This window comes from Notolepis coatsorum (genome assembly GCF_963971535.1).
Source record: "Notolepis coatsorum genome assembly, chromosome: 9".
Taxonomy (NCBI): domain Eukaryota; kingdom Metazoa; phylum Chordata; class Actinopteri; order Aulopiformes; family Paralepididae; genus Notolepis; species Notolepis coatsorum.
This window is the reverse complement of record NC_140173.1, coordinates 142,148,910-142,172,814: the sequence shown is the minus strand read 5'-3', so window position 1 is coordinate 142,172,814 and position 23,905 is coordinate 142,148,910. Positions and strand designations below refer to the sequence as shown.

General features: G+C 42.7%; 1 protein-coding gene across 1 annotated transcript in view; it reads right to left on the bottom strand.

Annotated features, from left to right (window-relative positions):
- Positions 1–353: 353 nt before the first annotated feature.
- The window catches only part of khdrbs2 (KH domain containing, RNA binding, signal transduction associated 2), a 270,777-nt gene continuing 247,225 nt past the window's right edge, over positions 354–23,905 (bottom strand). The window contains exons 7-9 of the mRNA XM_084321769.1: positions 10,209–10,291; positions 4,436–4,497; positions 354–771 (exon numbers count right to left, since the gene is read on the bottom strand). Of these exons, the coding sequence (XP_084177895.1) occupies positions 677–771; positions 4,436–4,497; positions 10,209–10,291 (240 nt within the window). The 3' untranslated portion in view covers positions 354–676. The remainder of the gene's footprint in view (positions 772–4,435; positions 4,498–10,208; positions 10,292–23,905) is intronic.

Here is a 23,905-nt window from a genome sequence, read left to right as displayed (position 1 = left end):
ATTCTTTGACCAACAAATGGTATGGTTTAAATTTGATTATACTGTGGTATTATCTAAGAACAGAAGTGTTGCCATGGTGATATGTGACTATGGCAGTACCATGGTCAATTATTTATACAATGGCCAATACCATGGCAAAACTGAAATCATCAAACATCAAGATACATTTTTGGGATGACACTGGATGCCAGGACAAACTAGTGATTTGATATATTATGGATGAAATACCTCTTTAAAAGGCAAATACCATAATGAGAAAGTATGACTTGCAACACAAGATATGGCTGAAATGGTCTGCATGACTTCCAATCAACTCACGGTGGCCAAAAAGAGTTAAAATGTTTAATGTCAGAAATCCAAACTAACCCTTTAATATTTACTGTACAACTATAGACATTCAAGAGCAACATTCATGATTGTTCAAGTCTCTCTCACTTTTTTATTCCTCTGTGCGGTGTTCTTAAAATAAAGAGTCCAGCTTATAAAAAAGAAAGAAATCCCAAACACTGCAAGTATGTTAAGAAGGGTTAAAAATGATGTGCTTAGTGGGGTTCCTTGACGAGAGGTCCCGGCGGAGGTCAGATGAAAAAGGAAGGGCTGTTGCCACATTTTCATGAGGCAATAAAATAAATAAATAAAAGATCTTCAATTTGGAGGTGAAATATTGGAATCACCTTTAATATCGACCATAGGGATGTTCTCGGTAGCCCCCTCTTGTGAGCCGTAACGCCGGGGCTTTGAGACTTGGACGGGGTCGGCTCCACTCCTCCTCTGCAATAGATATACAACCAGTACAGACAAACGTTTTCATCAAGGTCACAAAGATGCATGTGCAGAGTCCCGTCCCCCCCATGCGATCTATAGGCTAGCAGACACACAAGAACAGTGGGAAGAAATGCCTGCTTGCTGTATGGTTGGAGGTCGATATCGTAAAGACCACTCGCTAAAGTCTTCCACCCACCCACCGCATACAGATCTGGAAGTCGCTCACCATTGGACAAAAGTCGGTGTGTTTATGTCGTACTTCGGTGGTTTGATTTGATTTGACATAAAAAAAAAATCAAGATTCCAGAAAACATCAAGGATGAAACACAATAAAGTCAAGACTTATTTCCATTGTGGTCCTTGGTCTCAGAAAGATAAACAGTACAAAACATGACCACAAATAACAATATGACAAACTACATAGACATGTGGATACTGTGATACTGTGATACTGTGAATAATGTATATTTCAGTGGATACCGTGATACTGTGAATAATGTATACTCAGTAGATAGTAAATTATAACACTACCTTATGCATACTGCACCTTATGTGACACTGTGAATAATGTGAATATTTCTTCAGCTAGTCAGATAGTAAATTATATTGACCATATTGATCAAATTGTTTACACTGCCTGTGTTGTTTTTTACTACTGTACACTGTGTTGTTTTACTACCTGTACCCCCCCCCCCTCCCCCCCATGCTGCTATGATGCCTGAATTTCCCCAAAGGGATCAATAAAGGAATATCTTATCTTATCTTATCTTATGTACATTTTTAAGTGCAGTACAAACGTAGCCAGAGACAACAATGTATCAGACAACATTTTCATACATTTTAAAATCTAGTTTTTAACATTGTCGAGGAGCCATGATTTGACTTTTTTCTTAAAATTGTGTCGGCTACTAATGTACTAAGGTAGCAAGTTCCAATTTGTGGCTCCCCAGAATTTAAAAGAACATTTGCCCATATTTGTTTTGAACCATGGAATACAAGACAATTATTCTATTCTGTTAAGATTATTGCACTCCGCCGCGTTTGTTACTAGTATGTGCCCAATATGCATCATCCTTGTCTAATACGACATCTGAAATCCCCCTAATGAAGAAAACACCCGTCATATAAGCAGCGGTGTAGGGGTAGCATCATATATTTTCAGCTGTAATCCCCCTGACCAAGGACGTCCGAGGGATCTCTGCCTTTCTCTTTAGGTACTACAGGGTCTGCTGCACTCTTCACAGGAAATTAATCACATAAGCTCCCTGCCCTCTTGGACCCAAAGGGGAAAAAAGAGAGAGGGGGAAAAAAAGCTCCAGGATCCGGCTCGGACTGTCAGGAGCCTGGAATTACATCAAGCGGCTGGCCTTGCTGCACGGTATATGCAGCTCCTGCGGGTCAGAGTCAGAAACTGTTTATGAAGCAGAAAATCAAATCATTGCCTCCGTGGTCTCCGTTGCGTCCACACTCTGACGCCCCGGCGCGCGCCTCATTGTGCTGGAAATGAACGTTCCCAAGGACCCGGCGTGGAAAGCTGCTTATATGAGGAGAGGGTACATCAAGCCCAAAGTAACAGCCTCCCCCACGCAACGCAATCTGAAGCCTAAGACGAGGGAACTAAAGAGGCCAAAACACCCGACCGAGGGCATATACCTCCGCCTTTAAAGTGAGCATCGGATACCTCCGCCTTTACAGTGAGCATCGGATACCTCCGCCTTTACAGTGAGCATCGGATGCCTCCGCCTTTACAGTGAGCATCGGATACCTCCGCCTTTACAGTGAGCATCGGATACCTCCGCCTTTACAGTGAGCATCGGATACCTCCGCCTTTAAAGTGAGCATCGGATGCCTCCGCCTTTACAGTGAGCATCGGATGCCTCCGCCTTTAAAGTGAGCATCGGATACCTCCGCCTTTACAGTGAGCATCGGATACCTCCGCCTTTAAAGTGAGCATCGGATACCTCTGCCTTTACAGTGAGCATCGGATGCCTCCGCCTTTAAAGTGAGCATCGGATGCCTCCGCCTTTAAAGTGAGCATCGGATACCTCCGCCTTTAAAGTGAGCATCGGATACCTCCGCCTTTACAGTGAGCATCGGATACCTCCGCCTTTACAGTGAGATTGTGTCCATAGATCACAATTACAATACAGAACTTGGAGGGCGTTTTCCCAAAAACTAGTTTTTATGCATTTTTCTTACACATAAGAGATGAAATATCCATTTGCCTAACACCTACACACACCATACTTTCCACATTTCTTCCTATCTATATACCCTGCTTCTTTTTTATACAGAGGGGGTTGTTAAATAGCCTGATTTATAGTACATTTATACCAAAGATTTTTTTATAACTGTAGACAGTATTTCCTGATTTATGGGATGATAAAAGGACTAGCCACGATCCCTTCTGGACAAAAGTTCATTGTGTTATGTGTCAACATAATGAAACTGAAACGTTGAATCTGGCATCATCCAATGTTGGCGATTCTGTTCCTGGCGATAGATGCAAATGAGCGCATATTTAATTAGGTGAATGAATGAAAACTTTATTTAACAGATTGCAGAATGGGTACAATACAGTACGGCTCAATACACACAATTGTTAAGGGGATGCAGACCAGAGAAAGACATTTGTCTTGTTTACATCAGGGTCCCCCGTTTTCAATTCATAGTGACATTTATGACATACACAACATACATGACATCATGACATTTATGGCATAGGGACATACATGACATACAGGTATATAGTACTGTTACATTTGTGACATATACTGTATGATATGCAAATAAACAGTACTGTTACCCATAGATCCTGACAGAGAGTATATACATGGGGAGGAGACTGTACATTAGGAGGGGGTGGGTGGGTGGGAGAGAAATATACATACGGTGGGGAGAGAATATATACATACGGTGGGGAGGAGACTGTACATTAGGAGGGGGTGGGTGGGTGGGAGAGAAATATACATACGGTTGGGAGAGAATATATACGTACGGTGGGGAGGAGACTGTACATTAGGAGGGGGTGGGCGGGTGGGAGAGAAATATACATACGGTGGGGAGGAGACTGTACATTAGGAGGGGGTGGGCGGGTGGGAGAGAAATATACATACGGTGGGGAGGAGACTGTACATTAGGGGGTGGGCGGGTGGGAGAGAAATATACATACGGTGGGGAGAGAATATATACATACGGTGGGGAGGAGACTGTCTATTAGGTGGGGGTGGGGGGGTTTGGACATTTACAGTGGCCAGTTTTCGAATTGCAGCCTCCCGTAGGTGCTCTTTAAGAGCGGTTTTGAATGTGGGTAGGGATTCACATTCATTTACAGTTTTGGGTAGGGTGTTCCACATTGATGTGGCATAATTGCTAAACGTGTTTAGTCCCTTGTTTGAGCCGAATCTGGGTTTAACATGATTTGCTGAGCTTCCTCTGGTGTTGTGGTTGTGGTATTCACTGACCTTTGGGAAGTATTTTGACATGTACATGGGTACCTATTTTGCATATATAGACATCAAATCTCAGAAAAAATGTCTTCTTAGTTGTTGTTATGTACATAACAAACTGGGAAAGTTTCATAGTGATATCTATTAAAAAAATAAATTGGCCTATTCACCTAGGCTGTCTCGCCTTAAATAATGTCCTGTTTATATGACAAAGGCCTTACCATAGTTGTTGTTGTAGGGTTCATCATTGGTTCCGTGTCCATATTCATAATATTCTGAAATGCTAAAACAGACAGATTGAAAACATCAAAGTCAAAGTGAAGGACAATGGTAATTTATTATTATTTCAGCATGCCTACTGTACAATGCCTTCAGTGAAAGCAAACCGTGACAAAATATTGACTTCTTGTATAGTAATAGAGCAGCTTCCCTATGATTAGCAGAAGAAGAGTCGTTGAAACAGTTGTCCTGTCTGTGTTCGACTACAGAAACGTAATTGTAGACATGCGTAGACATAGATTCCATATACCATTCTGCCATTAGATTCATCACTGCAGTGATGGTTATGGTGCTCACCATGGTGACCTGTATAGTAGAGTTGGATGGTCCTCCCTAGCAGAGTGGCGAGAGCTGCATTGGCATTAGTCTCTATATAAAGCCATAATTTGAGATTGCCGTATTCGTCACTTCTCTGTTGAGTGGACATCAGGCACGTGCACACATAGAGGCCAAGGGGTGCCTGAGCACCTGCCTTTTTGAGCCTCATCAAAAAAGTGCCCTTTTTGAAAAAAAATTAAATAATTTTTTTTTCATCGTTAAGCAAATGGACTGCCCTTCCAACTGAAAAATTTCAGGATATAATCAAAATATTAGGTAAAGAGAGAGAGATGCCCCATATTCCATTGCAGTTTGCACGGCCTCCTCAGCGTGCCTCTCCGCGGACCTATATATTTTATGCATAGCGTGGGTGGTGATGATGATGATGATGATAGAAACCGCTGTTGAATGCTGGTATTTCACTCATTGAGGGACACGAAGAAGTCAAGTCCGATGGGATTTGGGAATCTCAAATACAAATCGGGATTGGAATAAAAAATGCATTTATATTAAACAATACAGAATATACCAATGTACAGTTTCTACGCCTAATGTATATACTCTTTTCTTTCTGGACTCTTTTTGTATCACAAATACAGTACTGTAATTGCAAATCTGGTATGTCATAAATGTATAGATGTAGCAGTACTGTCTATCTGTATGTCATGTATGTCATATATGTTACGATGAATTGGAAATGGGGGACCCTGGTGGAAACAAGACGAAAGTCTTTCTCTGGTCTGCATCCCCTTAACAATTGTATGTATTGAGCTGTACTGCACTGTACCCATTCTGCAATCTGTTAATAAAGTTTTCATTCATTCATTCATTCATTCATTCATTCATTCATTCATTCATTCATACAGCACTTCTTGGGGTCTGTAGGGTAAGCACTTATTCCCTCCCCCCTGAACATTTATGGAGATGTATGGGCCTTTTAAGTCAGTGATAAAAGCGTCTTTGAAGGATAAGTGAGCTCCTGCACTGATTATTATAGTTCAATATTCAATATTTGATCACCATAACCCCCCAAAAAGCATAAAAAGGGGGCCCCTTAAAAATGGCGCTTGCGCGCTACGCGCGCTTGGTTAATATATACACACAAGTGTAGTGCCCTTTTCAGCCTTTGAGCACCTGCCCCTCTAAAGTCCTGTGCACGTCCCTGGTGGACATCATGGACCCTATACACGTTCCAGAGTTTGTACTGAACTTGGGAAATCTGCTTTTAGCTCCTGATATGTGGAACATCATACAACAAACTGTAAAACTCAATACTTGTGTATCCTTTGGTCAGTTTAAATACTTAATCACCAACCATTCCATAATCTGCAGTTGTTTTAATTGATTGTAAAAACTATATTATGATTGCGCTTATTGTATATTGTATTGTTTATTGTATATTCATTGTATTTATCATGTATGCTCGACGTCATGGACAATTAATGCTTACCCTAAATACATTTTTGAGTTGAAATAAAGATTGAATGAATAAAATGAAAGCCAATGCTCAGCTTTGCTGAGATGAAACTAAGCTGATATTGTCCACTACTGTGTGTACTCTACCACCAGTATGGAGTAGGCTACTGTGCCTATGAGGACAAAAATAGGAACACGGACCGGGTCAATGTCATTAATCTCATTAAATTAAGCAAGTCATTAAAGGTCATCATTATTAGTCATTAACGATCTTACTTGGTATGGGAGAGGAGACTTGTTACCCCCCCCCCCCCTTGGTTACGTCCTACTAGACATCATGTAATTCAATGCAATTCTTTATTTTCTGCTCTGTCCATGGTGCTGAAATATGTGCCAACATAGACAGGATGAAAAGTGTTTTTACTGCTCTCTCTAAGTCAGTCATTTTATGCAAACATTAGGCATTGTGACTGTTAGAGAGACGTGGATGGGTTTGTAGTGTCGTGTTAAGAGAGAGAGAGAGAGAGAGAGAGAGAGAGAGAGAGAGAGAGAGAGAGAGAGAGAGAGAGAGAGAGAGAGAGAGAGAGAGAGAGAGAGAGAGAGAGAGAGAGAGAGAGAGAGAGAGAGAGAGAGAGAGAGAGAGAGAGAGGGAGAGAGAGCGAGAAAGAGAGAGAGAGAGAGAGAGAGAGAGAGAGAGAGAGAGGGAGAGAGATCTGTGGGTTTATTAGCCATGTTCTATTAATTTGCATTGTGGATATAGTCTTTTTTATGTGAATTTATGCACACACAAATAATTTGGATGCCTGGGGTCTGGATTTTTATAAATGGATCTACCATATATAACCAAGGATCCTTTCATAACATCAAGAAAGCGTTCAAGGTGGAGTTTTGGTTTGTTGATTAATTGACAGCCTTGTCCAGTTAAAGCTTGCCAAGTTAATGCTCTATATAGCGTATATATATTTAAATATATTTATATTTACTGTATATACAGTATATCCACATCTGTCTGAATATACCTGCATATAATCATTTTTAAATATCTGTAGATACTATAGCTATATCTGTACATATCCCTTACCTACACTTACTAGTTACACTGCTGGCCAGTATGACTACTACCATAGTGTACCTGATTAGCATTATTACTCAGTAGTAGTACTCATTCATATATACTAGTTGAATTACTTGTACATTGTATATTACTATTGCACTTTACTGTCACATTTGCACCCTGGTTAGATGCCAACTTGTACTGTGCTGTATGATGACAATACATTTGAATCTACGAGGAGCAAACATATTATTCTCTCCAAATTACAGTTCAAAACATTCCATTTATTTCCATGAGTTGTTGTAAAAGTAAGAAATTGTGTGGAGAAATGTTTATTGAGGGTGGCTAAGTGGCACAGTGGGCAAGGCACTCGCCACTAATGCAGGAGATGCTGGGTTGGAGCCCAGCTCTCGGCATTGCTACCAGCGTGGCTGGTCGTTCATACTAACGCAATTGGCAGTGTTAGGGGTGGGAAGCTGGTGGGTGGGGATCGGACGTTGTGGATAGCGACTCCTACAGGTCGGTTGGTGCGCCTGCGCAGCAGAATCAGGAAGCGACGGGGGCGGCGTGTCCCTCCCACGCAGACCCTCGCCGCTGAGAGATCGCGCTGTGCAGGTGAAAAGATGCGACGGCTGCCTCCTCGTGTACCGGAGGGGACACGTGATGCAAGGCTTCGTCCACTTTGCAGCCGGCCTGTGGGAGGCATGGCCTAACAACGTTCGAGGCAGGGGAGGGTAGAATTGGAAAATACGAAATTGGGATGGGAGAAAAATTGAAAAAACGGGAGAAAAAAAGTAGATAAAAAAAAAGAGAAATGTTTATTGACAGGAAAGGTATTGATTTTTGTTCATCCTGTCGAAGCAGCAGCGCTACGAGCAGAACAGACGGCTTCTTCCTGCCGGTTCTCACAAACATAAACATCAGAATGAAAATCTTTTGAACACGATGATTGGTGCAACTTTGGTTGGTGTTCAATAAAAAAAAAGACAGGCTTCTGAAATCCTCAACCTGTGCCGTCTAGTTTGCACATTTATTCCAGGTGTGAATAGATGCCCATATGGAAAGAATTAATAACGCACATCCTCCGTTCCTTGGTGCTGAGCCAAACTGTAGAAACAGTAGTACTGTACAGGTCGCAACTCACTTTTGATGCTCCAAGGTGTTTTAATTGACAAACAATAGCAGCAGATACAACGTTTCGCCCCTCTGGTCTTTTTCAAGTACTTGGAAAAAAGTCAAAAGCATCAAAAGTGAGTTGCAAGCCCTGCTTTGTTCTAGATGCCCATATGGTCCATGGGTTTTGTACAAATGCGGTACGACTCCTCTTCCTTCCCGTGTGAATCACAAGGTTTGACTGGTTATTGATAACGGCGCACGCAGGCCTCGTAACACGGACGGCATCCTTTAACGAGCGCCGTGGTGCCGTGGTAACGCTCCGGGAGACGGTCCACGCACTTCATCTACGAGTCATTTGACGGAAAGCTGAACAAATGCTGTGCTTGCTACACTTGGACTTCATACAAACAAAACAAGGGCCAGACATGGTCACATATTTGGCATCCAGGATGGATCTGTTAGCTCCAATTAAATACAGCGCTAATTGTCCGAAATAAATGAGTAAATGTGCCATTGTGATTAAACATGCAATGCTTTGTGTGTGTGTGTGTGTGTGTGTGTGTGTGTGTGTGTGTGTGTGTGTGTGTGTGTGTGTGTGTGTGTGTGTGTGTGTGTGTGTGTGTGTGTGTGCGTGCGTGCGTGCGTGTGTGTGTGTGTGTGTGTGTGTGTGTGTGTGTGTGTGTGTGTGTGCGCGCGCGCGCATGCGTGTGTGTGTAAGTAGAGCCTCACACAGTGCAGAGATACTGGCATGCACTGTTGGACAGCATTTGCCATTCAGTTAGACCTCTTATAAAGTAGTTCTAAGAGCGAACAACTTACTTAATGCATACATATATCAATCTATTTATTAATCAATAACTTAATTATATGTATAGTGATTAACACATACTGTATGATGCCTCATAATGCCCTATATCAACAAGTCATTTACAGTATAATTGTAAATATGAAATGTTTTAAGAGCTAGTACTGGCTAAAAGCCCATTATAACACATTATAATTGGTTAGAACTAGGGATGTCCAGTGGGCGGCCGGGTAGCGCAGCGGACTAAGCGTCTGTCTACAACCGCAGATACAGTGGGATCGAATCCAACTGCCAGCGGTACCTCCGGCTTGTCGGCCGTCCATACTGACACAATTGGCAGTGTCAGTGGGTGGGAAGCCAGTGACGGTGGGTCCTGATCGTTGTAAACAGCGACTCCTACAGTTCGGTCGGGGCGCCTGCACAGCAAGGGAAGGATCTGGAGGGAGGTAGTGTGATCCTTCCACACGTTACACTCTCCCAGTGAGAGTCCGTGCTGCCAGGCGAAAAGAAGCGGTTGATTGGCTACACATGTGTCGGAGGAAGCATGTGAGGTGGGGGGTAGGTGCGCAACGACCAGGAAGGGGATTGGGAATTGGCATAACGACTAACATTGGGATGGGAGAAAAACGGAAAAAGGAGGGGGAAAAAGATTAAAAAAATATATATCGGTATCGGTTGATATCGGTATCGGAAATTAAGAGTTGGACAATATCGGTATATCGGATATCGGTAAAATAGCCAATATCGAACATCCCTAGTTAGAACTGCATCCCTAAAGTGTTACTGATTAAGATTATTCAGTGGACTGCTTACATGTTGCATTGCAAGTAATGTGGTTAAGGAATGTATACGATCCAGGGTAGACTAAGGCCGACTGTGCTAGGAAAAATGTGTTACATGACTGAAAAAGCTATTCGATTCACTTTTGTCTTGAAACAAGAAAAAGAAGAAAAGAAACATCTCTGTAAGCAAACATTTGTGTTAATGTACTGTAGGTTGAAATCACCTTTTGGACTGGCTGCTGTAGTTCTCCTCGTACGTGTCGTAACTCTCGTCGTCATATTCGCCGTCGTATCCATCATCGTAGCTCTGCAAGAAAGAGGGGGAAGGGGGTTTGACTTTCTGTTCACATCTCTAGTGTAATTGGGAGGGAATAGGAGGAGAGAGGAACACCAATAAATCATGTCAAACAGAGAGAACTTATTATCAGAGCACTTCACCCATAAATAGAGGCTGAGAAAAAACGAAGAGCGAGTTGATTTATTGCGCGCGTCTTTCGGACAGATATCCCACCCATTAGTTCGGTCGGAGGGGTTATCGGGAGTTGACGAATTTGAATTAGTCCTCCTGTGGTGTCATCCGGAGGACACTTGGACCCATGAGGCGTTAAACACACCTTGATGAAACAATGTGAGTGAGAGCAGCTCGGCCAGAACCCTCACAGCACCACTCCTCCACTGGGCAAACATGGTTTTCAAGTCGGTAGGTTGCCTTACCCGTATGGTCGGTTTCACTGGAGTTCTGTTGCTAGGGTAACAGTTTGGACCCAAGTAGATTTCCTGTCAGTTATTGCATCAGCAAACACGGCAACAGGAAATAAACTTGAGTCCTATTAGAATGTTATTGTTGTCGTCTTGGAAACTGTCTATGTACAGTACAGAGTAGCTACAGTGAATATGGCTTTTTTGACATTTAAGTCAAAACAAAAGCAAACAACCGAATGTCTAATAGATAAAAGACTGAAGGTCTCTCTAGGGCAATCACTTACTCCAAAGGTTGGTTAAATATATACTGTATGGGGATATTCTTATATATATATATATATATATATATTAGGGCTGTCCCCGACTAAGGATTTGGATAGTCGACTATGATTGGCCACAATTTGCTGTTAGTCGACTATTATTATTATTATTATTATTATTATTATTATTATTATTATTATTATTATTATTATTATTATTATTATTATTATTATTATTATTATTATTATTATTATTATTATTATTATTATTATTATTATTTTTACAGAGAGAGACCTACCATATACACACCCTTCAGACTATGGCCCCTCTTGGACTCAATGAAGAGTTTGACATTAAACCCTTCCTGTAAATACACACATTCTGTCTGGTTCTGTTTTTAAGTTTTCTCATTATATATTTTTTCTCTATTTTACATGTGAAAGTGTTAGGGCTGACCCCTATTAATCAATTAGTCGACCAATCGGTCGAAAGGGGCCGTAGTCGACTGGCCAACCTCTTAGTCGAATATAATACAAAAAAAATAAAAATAATTATAATTTTTTTTTGTATAATTTTTTTCAAAAGAAAAGAGGCCTAGAAGCGTGGCTAACGCTAATGGCATGCATACCAGAGGCTAACTGCCTAAGAAAACAGGCACAGAGGCACTGAAAGAGGATTTCACCCATCTAATGAACACACTAGACTAGACAAGATGTATCCATCAGTGGACCAATTGCATGATTTTGCAGAGGACAAGAAGCCTTCAGTCGACTCCTTCAGACATTAAGCACCCCCACAGCCCAAATGGAATGATAAAAAAAAAAAAAAATTATAAATATTATATATATATATTTTTCTTTAAGTCGACCAATAGTCGACTAACGGCAATTTTTGGCCAATCCTAGTCGACCATCCAAATCCTTAGTCGGGGACAGCCCTAGAAAGTGTGTTACATCTAACTACTAACTACTACTGTTATTGTAACTATGTACCGTATGTTCTAACACTTAAGCTGTAATATGTTTTGTAAATGTGTAGCCTATAGGCTAATTGATTTAAACCTTGACCTGGTTCATCCCCTAATATGTATATATACGGTCCCCACCCCCCTTTTCACATGTTGGTGACACTTGAAAAAAAGGCCACAGGCCGAAACGTTGTGTTAAATAATTATATTAAACTCGGGAACACGGCAGACGGTGTGCTGACTTTTTTTTATCTAACTTTACATAATCTATTTGAGTCAAGCACCCGTGACTATACTTTGGATGTGCGTGAGTCTTTTCTATACTACTGTAGTAGTTACCATGGAAACAAGTGGAGATTCAATTGCATTATGTACACAGTCTTTGTACCAATGACTTTTTTCTTGTTTTTATCATTTAATTATGCTCAACTCTGCTCCGGCCAAATGTCAGACCACTTGAATAAGTGACAACCATTAGTTTGAAAAACTCCCTTTGTATATAATATGGCAGAAAAGACCGTATCAAATGTTTGGTCCGGATCCAGACGAGTCTTAAAAAACGATCATGCGACTTCCCTTAGGTCCATTCAGACGTAACAAAACACAGAGAAGGACTTTTGTGTCGAGAACAAACGGATAACGGTACCGGGCTGTAAAATAATAACAGCTTGGTTGGCATCGTCCTATTTAAAATGTTTAACAACAACACAACAGTTTAGACTAGAGGAACCGCTTCCGGAACAAACGGAAGAATGGGGGGGTCATGTTGTTGCGGAACACAGTGCGATAATGAGCCGCCTCGTACGAGCAGCGCTAGGAAGAGAACAGAATAACAAGAATAAAGGGGAAGAATTCCTCTTTGTTGTTACTAATGAGACGGCAGTGTTTGTGATGAAATGGCCGTCGCTAAGGCTTCTATATTCGAGCCGTACAGACTCACTGAAAGAGTCCCGATCCTTAGCCCTCGCTGCCGTGTACATCTCCGCCTCTTTCCTCCGGTACGACTCTGAAGGTGGAAGCTTTTTTCTTTCCTTCTTTTTCATTTTAAATAAAACGTTTTTTATAATTGGAATAATTCATTCGATAATTGCTTATTTAAAAGCACATTTTCGGCGTTGTTCAAAGTGTTTTATTTCCGTCATCGTAATCTAATCTCATATAATCCCCTTTGATATCTGTGCCCCGACTAAGAGCTGCTCCTGCAAATCAAAGATTGCCGGTGTTTGATTGAAAACTTTATTAACAGATTGCAGAATGGGTACAATACAGAGTACAGCTCAATACTACCAACTGCTAAGAGGATGAAGACCAGAAAAATACTTTCGTCTTGTTTACATCAGGGTCCTCCAAATCATCAGCGTCATACCGTGGCATTCTTCCACTTCCTACAAGTTGATTTAACAAGCATCATCGTCAAAACACAGTCTCTGTCCGCAGACTGCAGAGTCACTGGACTTTGTGACACACTAACGATCTCCAGCGGAAACATGGTGCATTATTATTATTATTCTCCGCAGGCGATTCATGAACAAGATGTAATGTCAGTAGAACATTCCCTGAGTGGCTGCTTGTAATTATAATGTAACCTAAAACATCATCCGTTTCTGTGTTCCTGGTTTTGGGACCTGCCTCGTTATAACACCACAGGGCCACGGTGCCGAGTCGACTAGAGAAATGAAAGAGAAGTTATAATTGAAGGGGAAATTCTGAATTTTGGACCCTTAGCCCTATTACCTACTTACCAATGCTGTTGTGGATCGGTAGAGTCCTTTCTGTTCTTGTTAGCTTGTTAGCCAGAAAACAAATGTAAAGTCAATGGGGGCCACACTAAGGGTACAAGCCCTAAAATAAATACTGAAACCTACTCTGCCGTGCACCCACACCAAAGACGTTTGTTTTTATACTAAGTTTGCTGACTTCTTAAAGTGGCCCCATTAATGAAAAACTATGTTAATCTATTTTGCACGTAATCTCACACACATCCAAAAACTTTAAACAGTTTTGCACACATTGAGTAAATACGTTTGCACGTGGCCACCAGTGATGTCATTGGGGACACTGAATCCTTGTGGTGTGTTAATTACAGCACAGTGAAATGATAAGGTAACAGTTCCCTATAAGACAGGGTGTTGCTGGGGCGCCCAAGTGGCAAACCATGTAACGCACTGCGTCGCGGCACGGCCGACCCGGGTTAGATTCCCGGACCCGGCGTTCTTTGCCGAATGTCTTCCCCTGCTCTGTCACCCATTCTTTCTCTTTCTCTCTCTCTACCGGACTGCCCGGTAGTAAAAACCAATAAAAAATCTACCAAAAACATATATATATAAAAAATTTAAAGACAGGGGGCTAGATCCACAAAGAATGGATTGCACGGTGCTAGTTGCACACTTACTTACAATTCATTATGAATTGAAAATGGGGGACCCTGATGTAAACAAGACGAAAGTCTTTCTCTGGTCTGCATCCGCTTACCAATTGTGTGTATTGAGCCGTACTGTATTGTACCCATTCTGCAATCTGTTAATAAAACTTTCATTCAATCAATCAATCTGCACGGTAATTGATTGAATGAAAATTGTATTAACAGATTGCAGAATGGATACAATACAGTACGGCTCAATACACACAATTGTTAAGGGGATGCAGACCAGAGAAAGACGTTTGTCTTGTTTACATCAGGGTCCCCCATTTTCAATTCATAATGAATTGTAAGTAAGGGTGCAACTTGCTCTGTGCAATCCATTCTTTGTGAATTCGAGGGTGTTGCTATTTTTCCATCTACATCATTTCACGGAGCAATTAACACAACACAAGGAGTCAATGTCCCAGATGACATCACTGGTGGCCATATTCAAACTAATTCATTCTCAATAACTGTCAAACTAAACAAATGTGTGCAGAACTGTTTTAGCCAATGTCATTAATTCTGTGTCTAACTAAGGAGGCGCTGGGTATCCAGTAGGAAGCACAGTATGGATTGTGCTGAGAAACTATACTACCCTTGAACGACATCATTGATGAAAATAGGACCATAGAGTTTCTAAAAGTCTGAATGTGCACTTCAAGGCTTTCTGATACTGTACTAAAATGTCTTCCTCGTTGGCTGATGCTGATTAAACTCCTGTGTGGTGTTGCTACTGTATGAACGTCATGGATTCGACTAGATTAAAGTAAGGGATTATATCAGGGATTAAGTTGTTCAGGGAATCTAACGCTGCCTCCTTTGTGTATTATATTTCTTTCCCATAATGACAAAAGGTTGAAGGGGTCTACATATATCGCTAATTGACCATTCCACATGGCAAAATTCTCCCCATAATTGTGAAGCAGTCAGCGGATTATGTCAAGATTATAAAATTTGAATAATGAAAGTATGAGAGTATATCAAACTAGCAGTTCCGGCAAAGTATTCTGATAGGTCAAAGAGACATTCCGGCAATTCCACTTTGTTTACCCTTTGCCCATAATTTTATTGGATTTGACGTTAATTATTTCAACTTAATGTTTGAGAAAGTGTTTTATATTGTAATGTTTACTCATTTCTATTAAATCTATACAGTGCCCATAAGCCTCGTTGATCTTTGAGCAATCAGAAGAGCTCAACAGTGTTGGCATCTCATTCGCTATCACGCCAATAAAGAATGTTCTCTATTCATTGAGTATAATGTAATGAGTATAATTTGGTTAATTAAATTAATTGTTGTATAAACTGTTATTATTAAATCATTTTAATGAATCTGTTTATAAATTGTTTGACTAATTTCTCTTTTAATGAACCAACTATTAATAATGAACCACCATACTATAATTACTCCTGTGGCACAATGGGAATTTCATATACAGATATGTCTACCTCCAATAATGAACTACTAGTGAGCTACCAGCGTAATAATTCATATTCTCTTGATGTATTTTAGTTTTCCAGTGAACATGTGATTCTTGAGAGAAGTATGACAGCACCTACCCCTGCTACTGTCAGCTCGACTATCTGGACACCTGTAGGTGGTGTTAAATTAGATCAACTGTTATGAAGCCTCGTCGTAAGTCTGGCACCACTTCTCTTCACTTCACTTCTCACGCCTCCACCAAGCTCTGACTCGTCCAACTCGCTGACCTTCTCTGCCGACTGAATGAGGTGGAGACCTTACAGTATAGCTGGGGTACATAACTACCTTGGCCTTCAGGGTTAATAAAGCTTTATAGATGGGTTCAGGGGTGTAGCTCCAGATTCTGGGCCCCATGAAAGAATCAATTTGTAGGCCCCCAGTGAATGCGTAAGCGCGCGAGCGGAATTTTTTTTGGCAATTTTTTTATTGATGAAAACGCATAATATGGTTTTTACCTATACATTCGGATCAGCAGTTCAGCACCTGCACTGTTGGTGGGTGAGCCTAGTAAAGGATGTCGCATTGCGTTCATCTTCAATGAATGGACCAATGCAATAGTCTACCAAAGCCCCCCCTCTCTCTCTATATATCTCACACACACACACACACACACACACACACACACACACACACACACACACACACACACACACACACACACACACACACACACACACACACACACACACACACACACACACACACACACACACACACACACACACACTTCAGAAACAAACATAGTATCAATGAGAGCATCAATAATACACCTGAGTGATGTCTAGTAAAAAAAAAAAAAAAAAAAAAAATTGGGGCCCCCCCCAGTTCTGGGCCCTTGGAATCATCCTAAGCTACCCCCCCCCCCCCAGCTACGCCCCTGGATGGGTTTATCGCCCATGTCAGACTCTGTGGTCGTGCACACGAAGGAGGCAAAAAGGGACGTAATCCTGGTCAGGAGGACAACAGGGCAGATGTTTGCATTTGTTAGCCATGCTAGCGATCTAAACAATCCATTAGATTAGATTCAAATGTATTGTCATAATACAGCACCAGTACACTACAATGGAAATAAGTTGGCATCTAACCAGAGTACAAATGTAACAGTAAAGTGGAATAGCAATATACAGTGTATAGGTGATTAAACTGGGTATAAAATATATACTACTGAGTAATAGTGCTAATCAGATGTATGTGCAAAGTTGTTATATAATATGTACAGTGATAAGACACTATAGTGAGTCATACTGGCCAGCAGCGTAACTAGTAAGAGGTAAGGGATATATGTAATGTAAAGTATCTACAGATATGTAAAAAGGATTATATGCAGTTATGTAAATATAAATGTAAATACATACGGTATATACAGGTGTGCCTTCCTCAGACACCGTTTGTGATGGATAGACTCAGTTGCAGGGAGTGATGTACCGGTGAGTAATCCATCGGCTCCCAAAGTCAGATATGTAAAAAATTACATGGTTTCTCCATAGAGCTCCATTATACCTTTAGTCAGGGGAGTGCCATGGTTTATCCATAGAGCTCCATTATACTTTTAGTCAGGGGAGTGCCATGGTTTATCCACAGAGCTCCATTATACTTTTAGTCAGGGGAGTGCCATGGTTTATCCATAGAGCTCCATTATACCTTTAGTCGGGGGAGTGCCATGGTTTCTCCACAGAGCTCCATTATACCTTTAGTCAGGGGAGTGCCATGGTTTATCCATAGAGCTCCATTATACCTTTAGTCGGGGGAGTGCCATGGTTTATCCATAGAGCTCCATTATACCTTTAGTCAGGGGAGTGCCATGGTTTCTCCATAGAGCTCCATTATACCTTTAGTCAGGGGAGTGCCATGGTTTCTCCATAGAGCTCCATTATACTTTTAGTCGGGGGAGTGCCATGGTTTCTCCATAGAGCTCCATTATACCTTTAGTCAGGGGAGTGCCATGGTTTCTCCATAGAGCTCCATTATACTTTTAGTCAGGGGAGTGCCATGGTTTCTCCATAGAGCTCCATTATACCTTTAGTCGGGGGAGTGCTATGGTTTCTCCATAGAGCTCCATTATACCTTTAGTCGGGGGAGTGCCATGGTTTCTCCATAGAGCTCCATTATACCTTTAGTCAGGGGAGTGCCATGGTTTATCCATAGAGCTCCATTATACCTTCAGTCGGGGGAGCGCCATGGTTTATCCATAGAGCTCCATTATACCTTTAGTCGGGGGAGTGCTATGGTTTCTCTAGAGAGCCCTGTTGTACTTTTTTTTAGCGCCGCAGGCTCAACGCAGGTCATGTGATTCAGCGGGGTATCTCCGATTGGCTGGAACACGTTGTGTTTACAAACAAGAAGCCCATCTCTGTGTCGACGCTCGTTTGGAAAACCAATTAACACGGCTCCTATTGAGCGCGGCGGCGGAGATAAATCAAGTGTTAACACGCGGCTGCTGGAGAGTCTTAGCTCAGTGTAATTAGGACAGCCAGGACCTACAGGCCCTCAGCACTGTGCTTCATTATCAATTGACAACCTGTATGTCCCCAGACAGTGACTGATCGTCATAGGGGCCCCTGCCTCGGAAAGCCTGTTTGTGGAGCAAAATGGAATAAAAAAAATTATTTGACTTCTGGCCCCTTCGTCCCCCACTTTTAAGCCACTTCAGCGGTCGAACAACAGACGCTGTTCAACAACATGCACACTCTTTCTCATTGTACGTGCCGCTGTGTTTAAACACCGTGGAAGGCATAACATTAGGTACGTAACGTAGTTTGGGATATTGGCTCTCAAGGCGGTTGGGGGGGTGGGGGGGGGGGGGGGGGGTTGTTGGTGGGGAGGGGAGAGGAGGTTGAAACCGAAACCTGGTTCCAAATAATAAGATTGGATTAGGAGTCCCTCAGCCTTTTAAAGTTATTCCAACCAAACGGGACTTGAGTTGTGGAATAGAGGATGTAGAAGAATGAGCTGTAACAGCATTAGTCTGCCCCCCCCCCCCCCCACACACACACACGCGCACACACGCACACACACGCACACATGCACACACACACGCGCGTACGCGCACACACACGCGCGTACGCGCACACACACACGCACACACACACGCACACGCACGCACACACACGCACACACACGCATTCAACCCAGGCCGTTTGTAAATCCCTCAAATTCCACCCCTCTTCTCGCCGCTTCTCACAGGAAGTCGTAATGAAACCATACGTCTGCTTTATTAAAGCGCCGCAGAGGGAGAGTGCCGCATGGAAGATTTCCATTGTCATAATTAGTTCATCTTGCAAACGGGAACTCAGTGGTGTATCCAAACGCCTGTTGTTAAAAAGCAATTACTGCAGATGTGTCGTCTGCGAGGCGTCTTCTGAGAAAGTAGACCGAGAGCTGTAATGTTATTCCACCCGCCTCACGTCTGCTGACACAACACGACTGCTGCGGGCGGCCGCGTGTGAAAAGCACGCATCAAGAGAGCGACTATACCCAAAGACAACCACACAGACGGAGAAATACACCGAATGTTCTGAATGGCACACATCTTTTGATGTCCATGAAATGGATAATATGAGTTTCCTACACTTTCCATATTGTGTGACCATGTGTTATTATTTCCATCCTCTTGGGTTAAACTTTTCTTTTTTTCCTCCTTTCTTCCTTTTCTCTTCAAAGCCTCCCATATGGCTTTGTGCGTAAACACGTTGTGCGTCCCCACCGTGTGCAGCGACTGTGTTGTATGGCTGCAGTGCTCAGGGTTTAAAACCCCCAGCAATTAAATTCCACATCTTGTACTCGATATGTGCAATTCGTATTTGGCGATCAGCCATCGGTGGTTTCCGAATCATTTTCAGTCGCCTGTCTTATCAGCAGCATTTGATAAGAGATTAGATTCGGTTCAGACTTAGGATTTGATCTGGGGGCGAGAGAAGAGAAAAAAAAGTCACTCGACTCTCTCTCTCATATCCTTATCGAGTCTACAGAGTGACCGTGGTTATCACGATGACAAGATGCCAAGAAAAAGCTTCCACGGAGAGAGACACGCACGCTCGCTCGCTCGCACGCACGCACGCACGCACGCACGCACGCACGCACGCACGCACGCACGCACGCACGCACGCACGCACGCACGCACGCACGCACACACACACACACACACACACACACACACACACACACACACACACACACACACACACACACACACACACACACACACACACACACACACACACACACACACACACACACACACACACACACACACACACACACACACACACACTATTCTGAGGCCTAAAACTGACTAAAGTGAAATACTACAGAGTGCATTTTTATTTGCTAGTTGTGTTTTTGAGCGTTGGCTGTTCAAAGAGCTATTACTAACATAAAGACTATGTTTGATGTGACAAGCTAGGATGCTGGCAGGAGCTTCAAAAGAAGAGAAATCGAAATGGCGGCAGAACTTCAACCTTCTATTCTATTCTATATCAAGGCGCTTTGGCACAAAGCTTTGACAACTGCGCTCCTGTAGTAACTCTATTGTACGTGTGTCTCCCGTACTTCAGTCACACACTCACTCCCACCAGGCAGACACTCTCAAAAAGTGTCTTATTGTGTATTCATTTCAGAGTCTTTGTTCCTCCGTGATAGTGTTCTGATGATGAATAAGTTTGCCGTTGACTCAACAACGATGGGCCTAATCCCCGACAAAGACCAAACGGCCCACAGGGAAGAGATTGGCGACCCGGCTCAACGGTGCCGGGGTGAACGACCTCTCCCTTGAGGTTGAACATCTGTGGTTGTGAGCTCCCCTCCTTCCAGGATATATAGACCACAGACGATGTGGCAGCAAAGCACACAGGATTATTAAAGACCCCAACCACCCTAACCACAAACTGTACCACGGTCTCAAGGCCTGGACCAGCAGGCTCCCTAACAGTGTTTCCCCCCAGATTTTTACTCATGACTTGTGAACAACAGCCTGCTACCGGCCTGTGAGGAAAACAGTGCTATTTTATCGCTGTCACTGCTACTGATTTGCACACAATACTGATTTGCCACAATTAGGGTTGGGCACCGAGAACCGGTTCTAATAGGAACCGGTTCCTAATTTCCGGTTCTTAATACCCTAGTTACAGTACAGCAACCAAATTAAACTGTATCAAGTCAAGTGACAATGTGAATAGTATGTATAAAATAAAAGATTTTTCAAAAAAAAAAAAAAAAATCTCCTGCGAAATAAGCTGTGACCTGTTTTGGCCTGCAGCTCAAAGAATCGGAATCGAGAATCGTTTAGAACAGGAATCTAAATGGAGAATCGGAATCGGAACCGGAATCGTTCAAATCCAAACGATGCCCAACCCTAGCCACAATACAGACTTGCACATACAGTACTACTGATTTGCACACACTACACTACACGCTGTAAATTAATGCTATTCCTTTTTTATTAATGCTATGTTGAACACTTTTTATTTTATTTTATTAACATTTTAAAATCATTTTTCACCTTTTTTTTATTGCTTCCTTTGTACTACTTGTGTTGATGTTGCTAGGGCGAGGAGCCAAGAAACCAATCATTTCACTCCTCTATACTGTCAAATTGTATAGCGATGTAACAAATAAACTTGAAACCTGAAATTTTAATCCTGGATTATCGTCTACTCTTCTGTTATTGTATTCCTTCAAGGGCGTATATATATTCCATGTTTATTTAAAACAAACATTTATAAACGAGCGGGAAGAACTGTCCACAACACTCAGCGTTTAGGTTCACAAAGTTTCCCCGACCATTAATAATATCGTGTTTATCGGCACAAGGTGCACCTCGGTGTGAACTCGTCTCTAAAATATCCACTAGCTACTAGCGTAACGATGATGCATGGGGCGGCTGACTCACGGCCCACAGGCCCCCGTGGTTGTGCAGCGCGGTGTCCGAAAAAACAGCCTTTTGATGAAGTGGTGCAGGGGGGGGGGTGGACGGGACGGTATGATGGATTGAACGTGCGTTATGGATTCCAAATTAATCAACGTCGGGGCGGTGTATATTCATCTACATTTTGAATCTCTTTTAATTGTTCCCCCGACCGCCATTCCTCCCGATTCTGGCGCGGCGTGAGAACAACGAGCGTGTCGATAGCTTATTCCAACACGCCGCTTTCCCCTCTATCCTCTATGAGTAAAAATCAATGACGCTTCGAATTACAGAGGTGGTTAACCGGGTCTGGACCCCCCCCCGTGAGAGAGAAGAGGAATGCCTCCTAAGTCAAGAGAATGGATTACCATGGGGAGACATTCCTTCTGTCTAGATATGTCAATAACCAATAACGGCTACTTGTGTGTAATTACATGTCCCATTTTTTAATAGAGCTCTTAGTGTAGGCTATTGATCTGCGATCAGAAACTACGGCGGTACTTAACGCTGTAGGCCATGTTAGGCGATCTGACGTCTCGTTTGATGTGAAGCCTTTTTTTCTTTTTGATTTATTTTTTAGCATTTATTGCTTTTTACTACCGGGCAGTCCGGTAGAGAGAGAGAGAGAGAGAGAGGAAGAGGGGGAGACAGAGCTGGGGGGAGACATTCGGCAAAGGACGCCGGGTCCGGGAATCGAACCCGGGTCGGCCGCTTCGCGACGCAGTGCGTTACATGGTTCGCCACTTGGGCGCCCCCCGATGTGAAGCCTTTTACCAATAGGCGCTGGAAGTGTCAAAGCCAGCGTTACCGCACACTCCTCCTCCCTCCTCTGAGTCTCAGTTAAGGCCACTGTGAGCAATTAAGATACCGGAGGATAGCGTTTCCCATCCCGTCCCGAATCTCTCCCATCTTTTATCGTGATCAAAATCTGTCTCGCTCCGTCTTCTACTCTGTCCACTCTTGGAAGTGGCAGGGTTGAGATGGCTCCTTTGAAACAGAAATCCGTGACAGGTTACTGATCTCTTGGAATCCCTTGGAATCCTTTAAAGGGATAGTTTGCATTTTAAAGAAGTCAATTTGGTTTGTTATAAAGTGTGAGTCATATAAAGGTCACATTATATTCCGTTTTAATAAGTCTCTGAGGTCCCAAATACATGTCTTTGAAGTTTTCTTTGCTGAGAATTCTACTCCGATTATGCATTCCGGCAGCCTCTATACTTCTCTGTTTCAGTCCTGTTCTCATTCTAAAATGCCTCTATACCTCTCTGTTTCAGTCATGTTCTCATTCTAGCAGCCTCTATACCTCTCTGTTTCATTTACATAAAATGTTTTTTACGTTTACATTTTGTCATTAAGCTGGAGCTTTTATCCAAAGCGACTTACAAGTTCTGTATGACAAGTCAGCAGGAAGGGTACAACTCTTACAACTGGGTAACAATGTTCATCAAACAGTGCTGAAACTTGGGTGGTGCAGTGTTGAGTGCATAGTAGTAAAGGAAGAGTGCATGATAGTATAAGACAGTAAGAAGGTTCGTTTATATATTTTTTCATTTCAGATATTGATTGAAGAAGTATGTTTTTTAGTCGACGGCGAAAGATTGATTGGGTTTCGGCTGTCCTAACTGTGGTGCGAAGTTCGTTCCACCATTGTGGAGCGAGGACAGAGAATAGGCGGCTTCTCTTTGATGACCCTCCCGGAGCTCGGATAGGAGTGGGTCTGAGGCGGCCAGAGGATGTAGAGCGGAGGGGTCTTGAGGGTGTGTAGTTAGAGACCATTGACCGGAGGTAGGCGGGAGCCGTTCCCTTCGCTGTGCGATATGCCAGATCGAGGACCCTGAAGTGAATACGTGCGGCGATGGGGAGCATGTGCAGGTCCCTAAGAAGCGGGGTAACGTGGGCCGACTTTGGTAGGTTGGAGATCAGACGGGCGGCTGCGTTCTGAATGAGCTGAAGAGGCTTGATCGTGAGCAGTGAATTGCAGTATAGTCAAGGCCTTTCAGTCCTGTTCTCATTCTAGCAGCCTCTATACCTCTCTGTTTCAGTCCTGTTCTCATTCTAGCAGCCTCTATACCTCTCTGTTTCAGTCCTGTTCTCATTCTAGCAGCCTCTATACCTCTCTGTTTCAGTCCTGTTCTCATTCTAGCCGCCTCTATACCTCTCTGTTTCAGTCCTGTTCTCATTCTAGCAGCCTCTATACCTCTC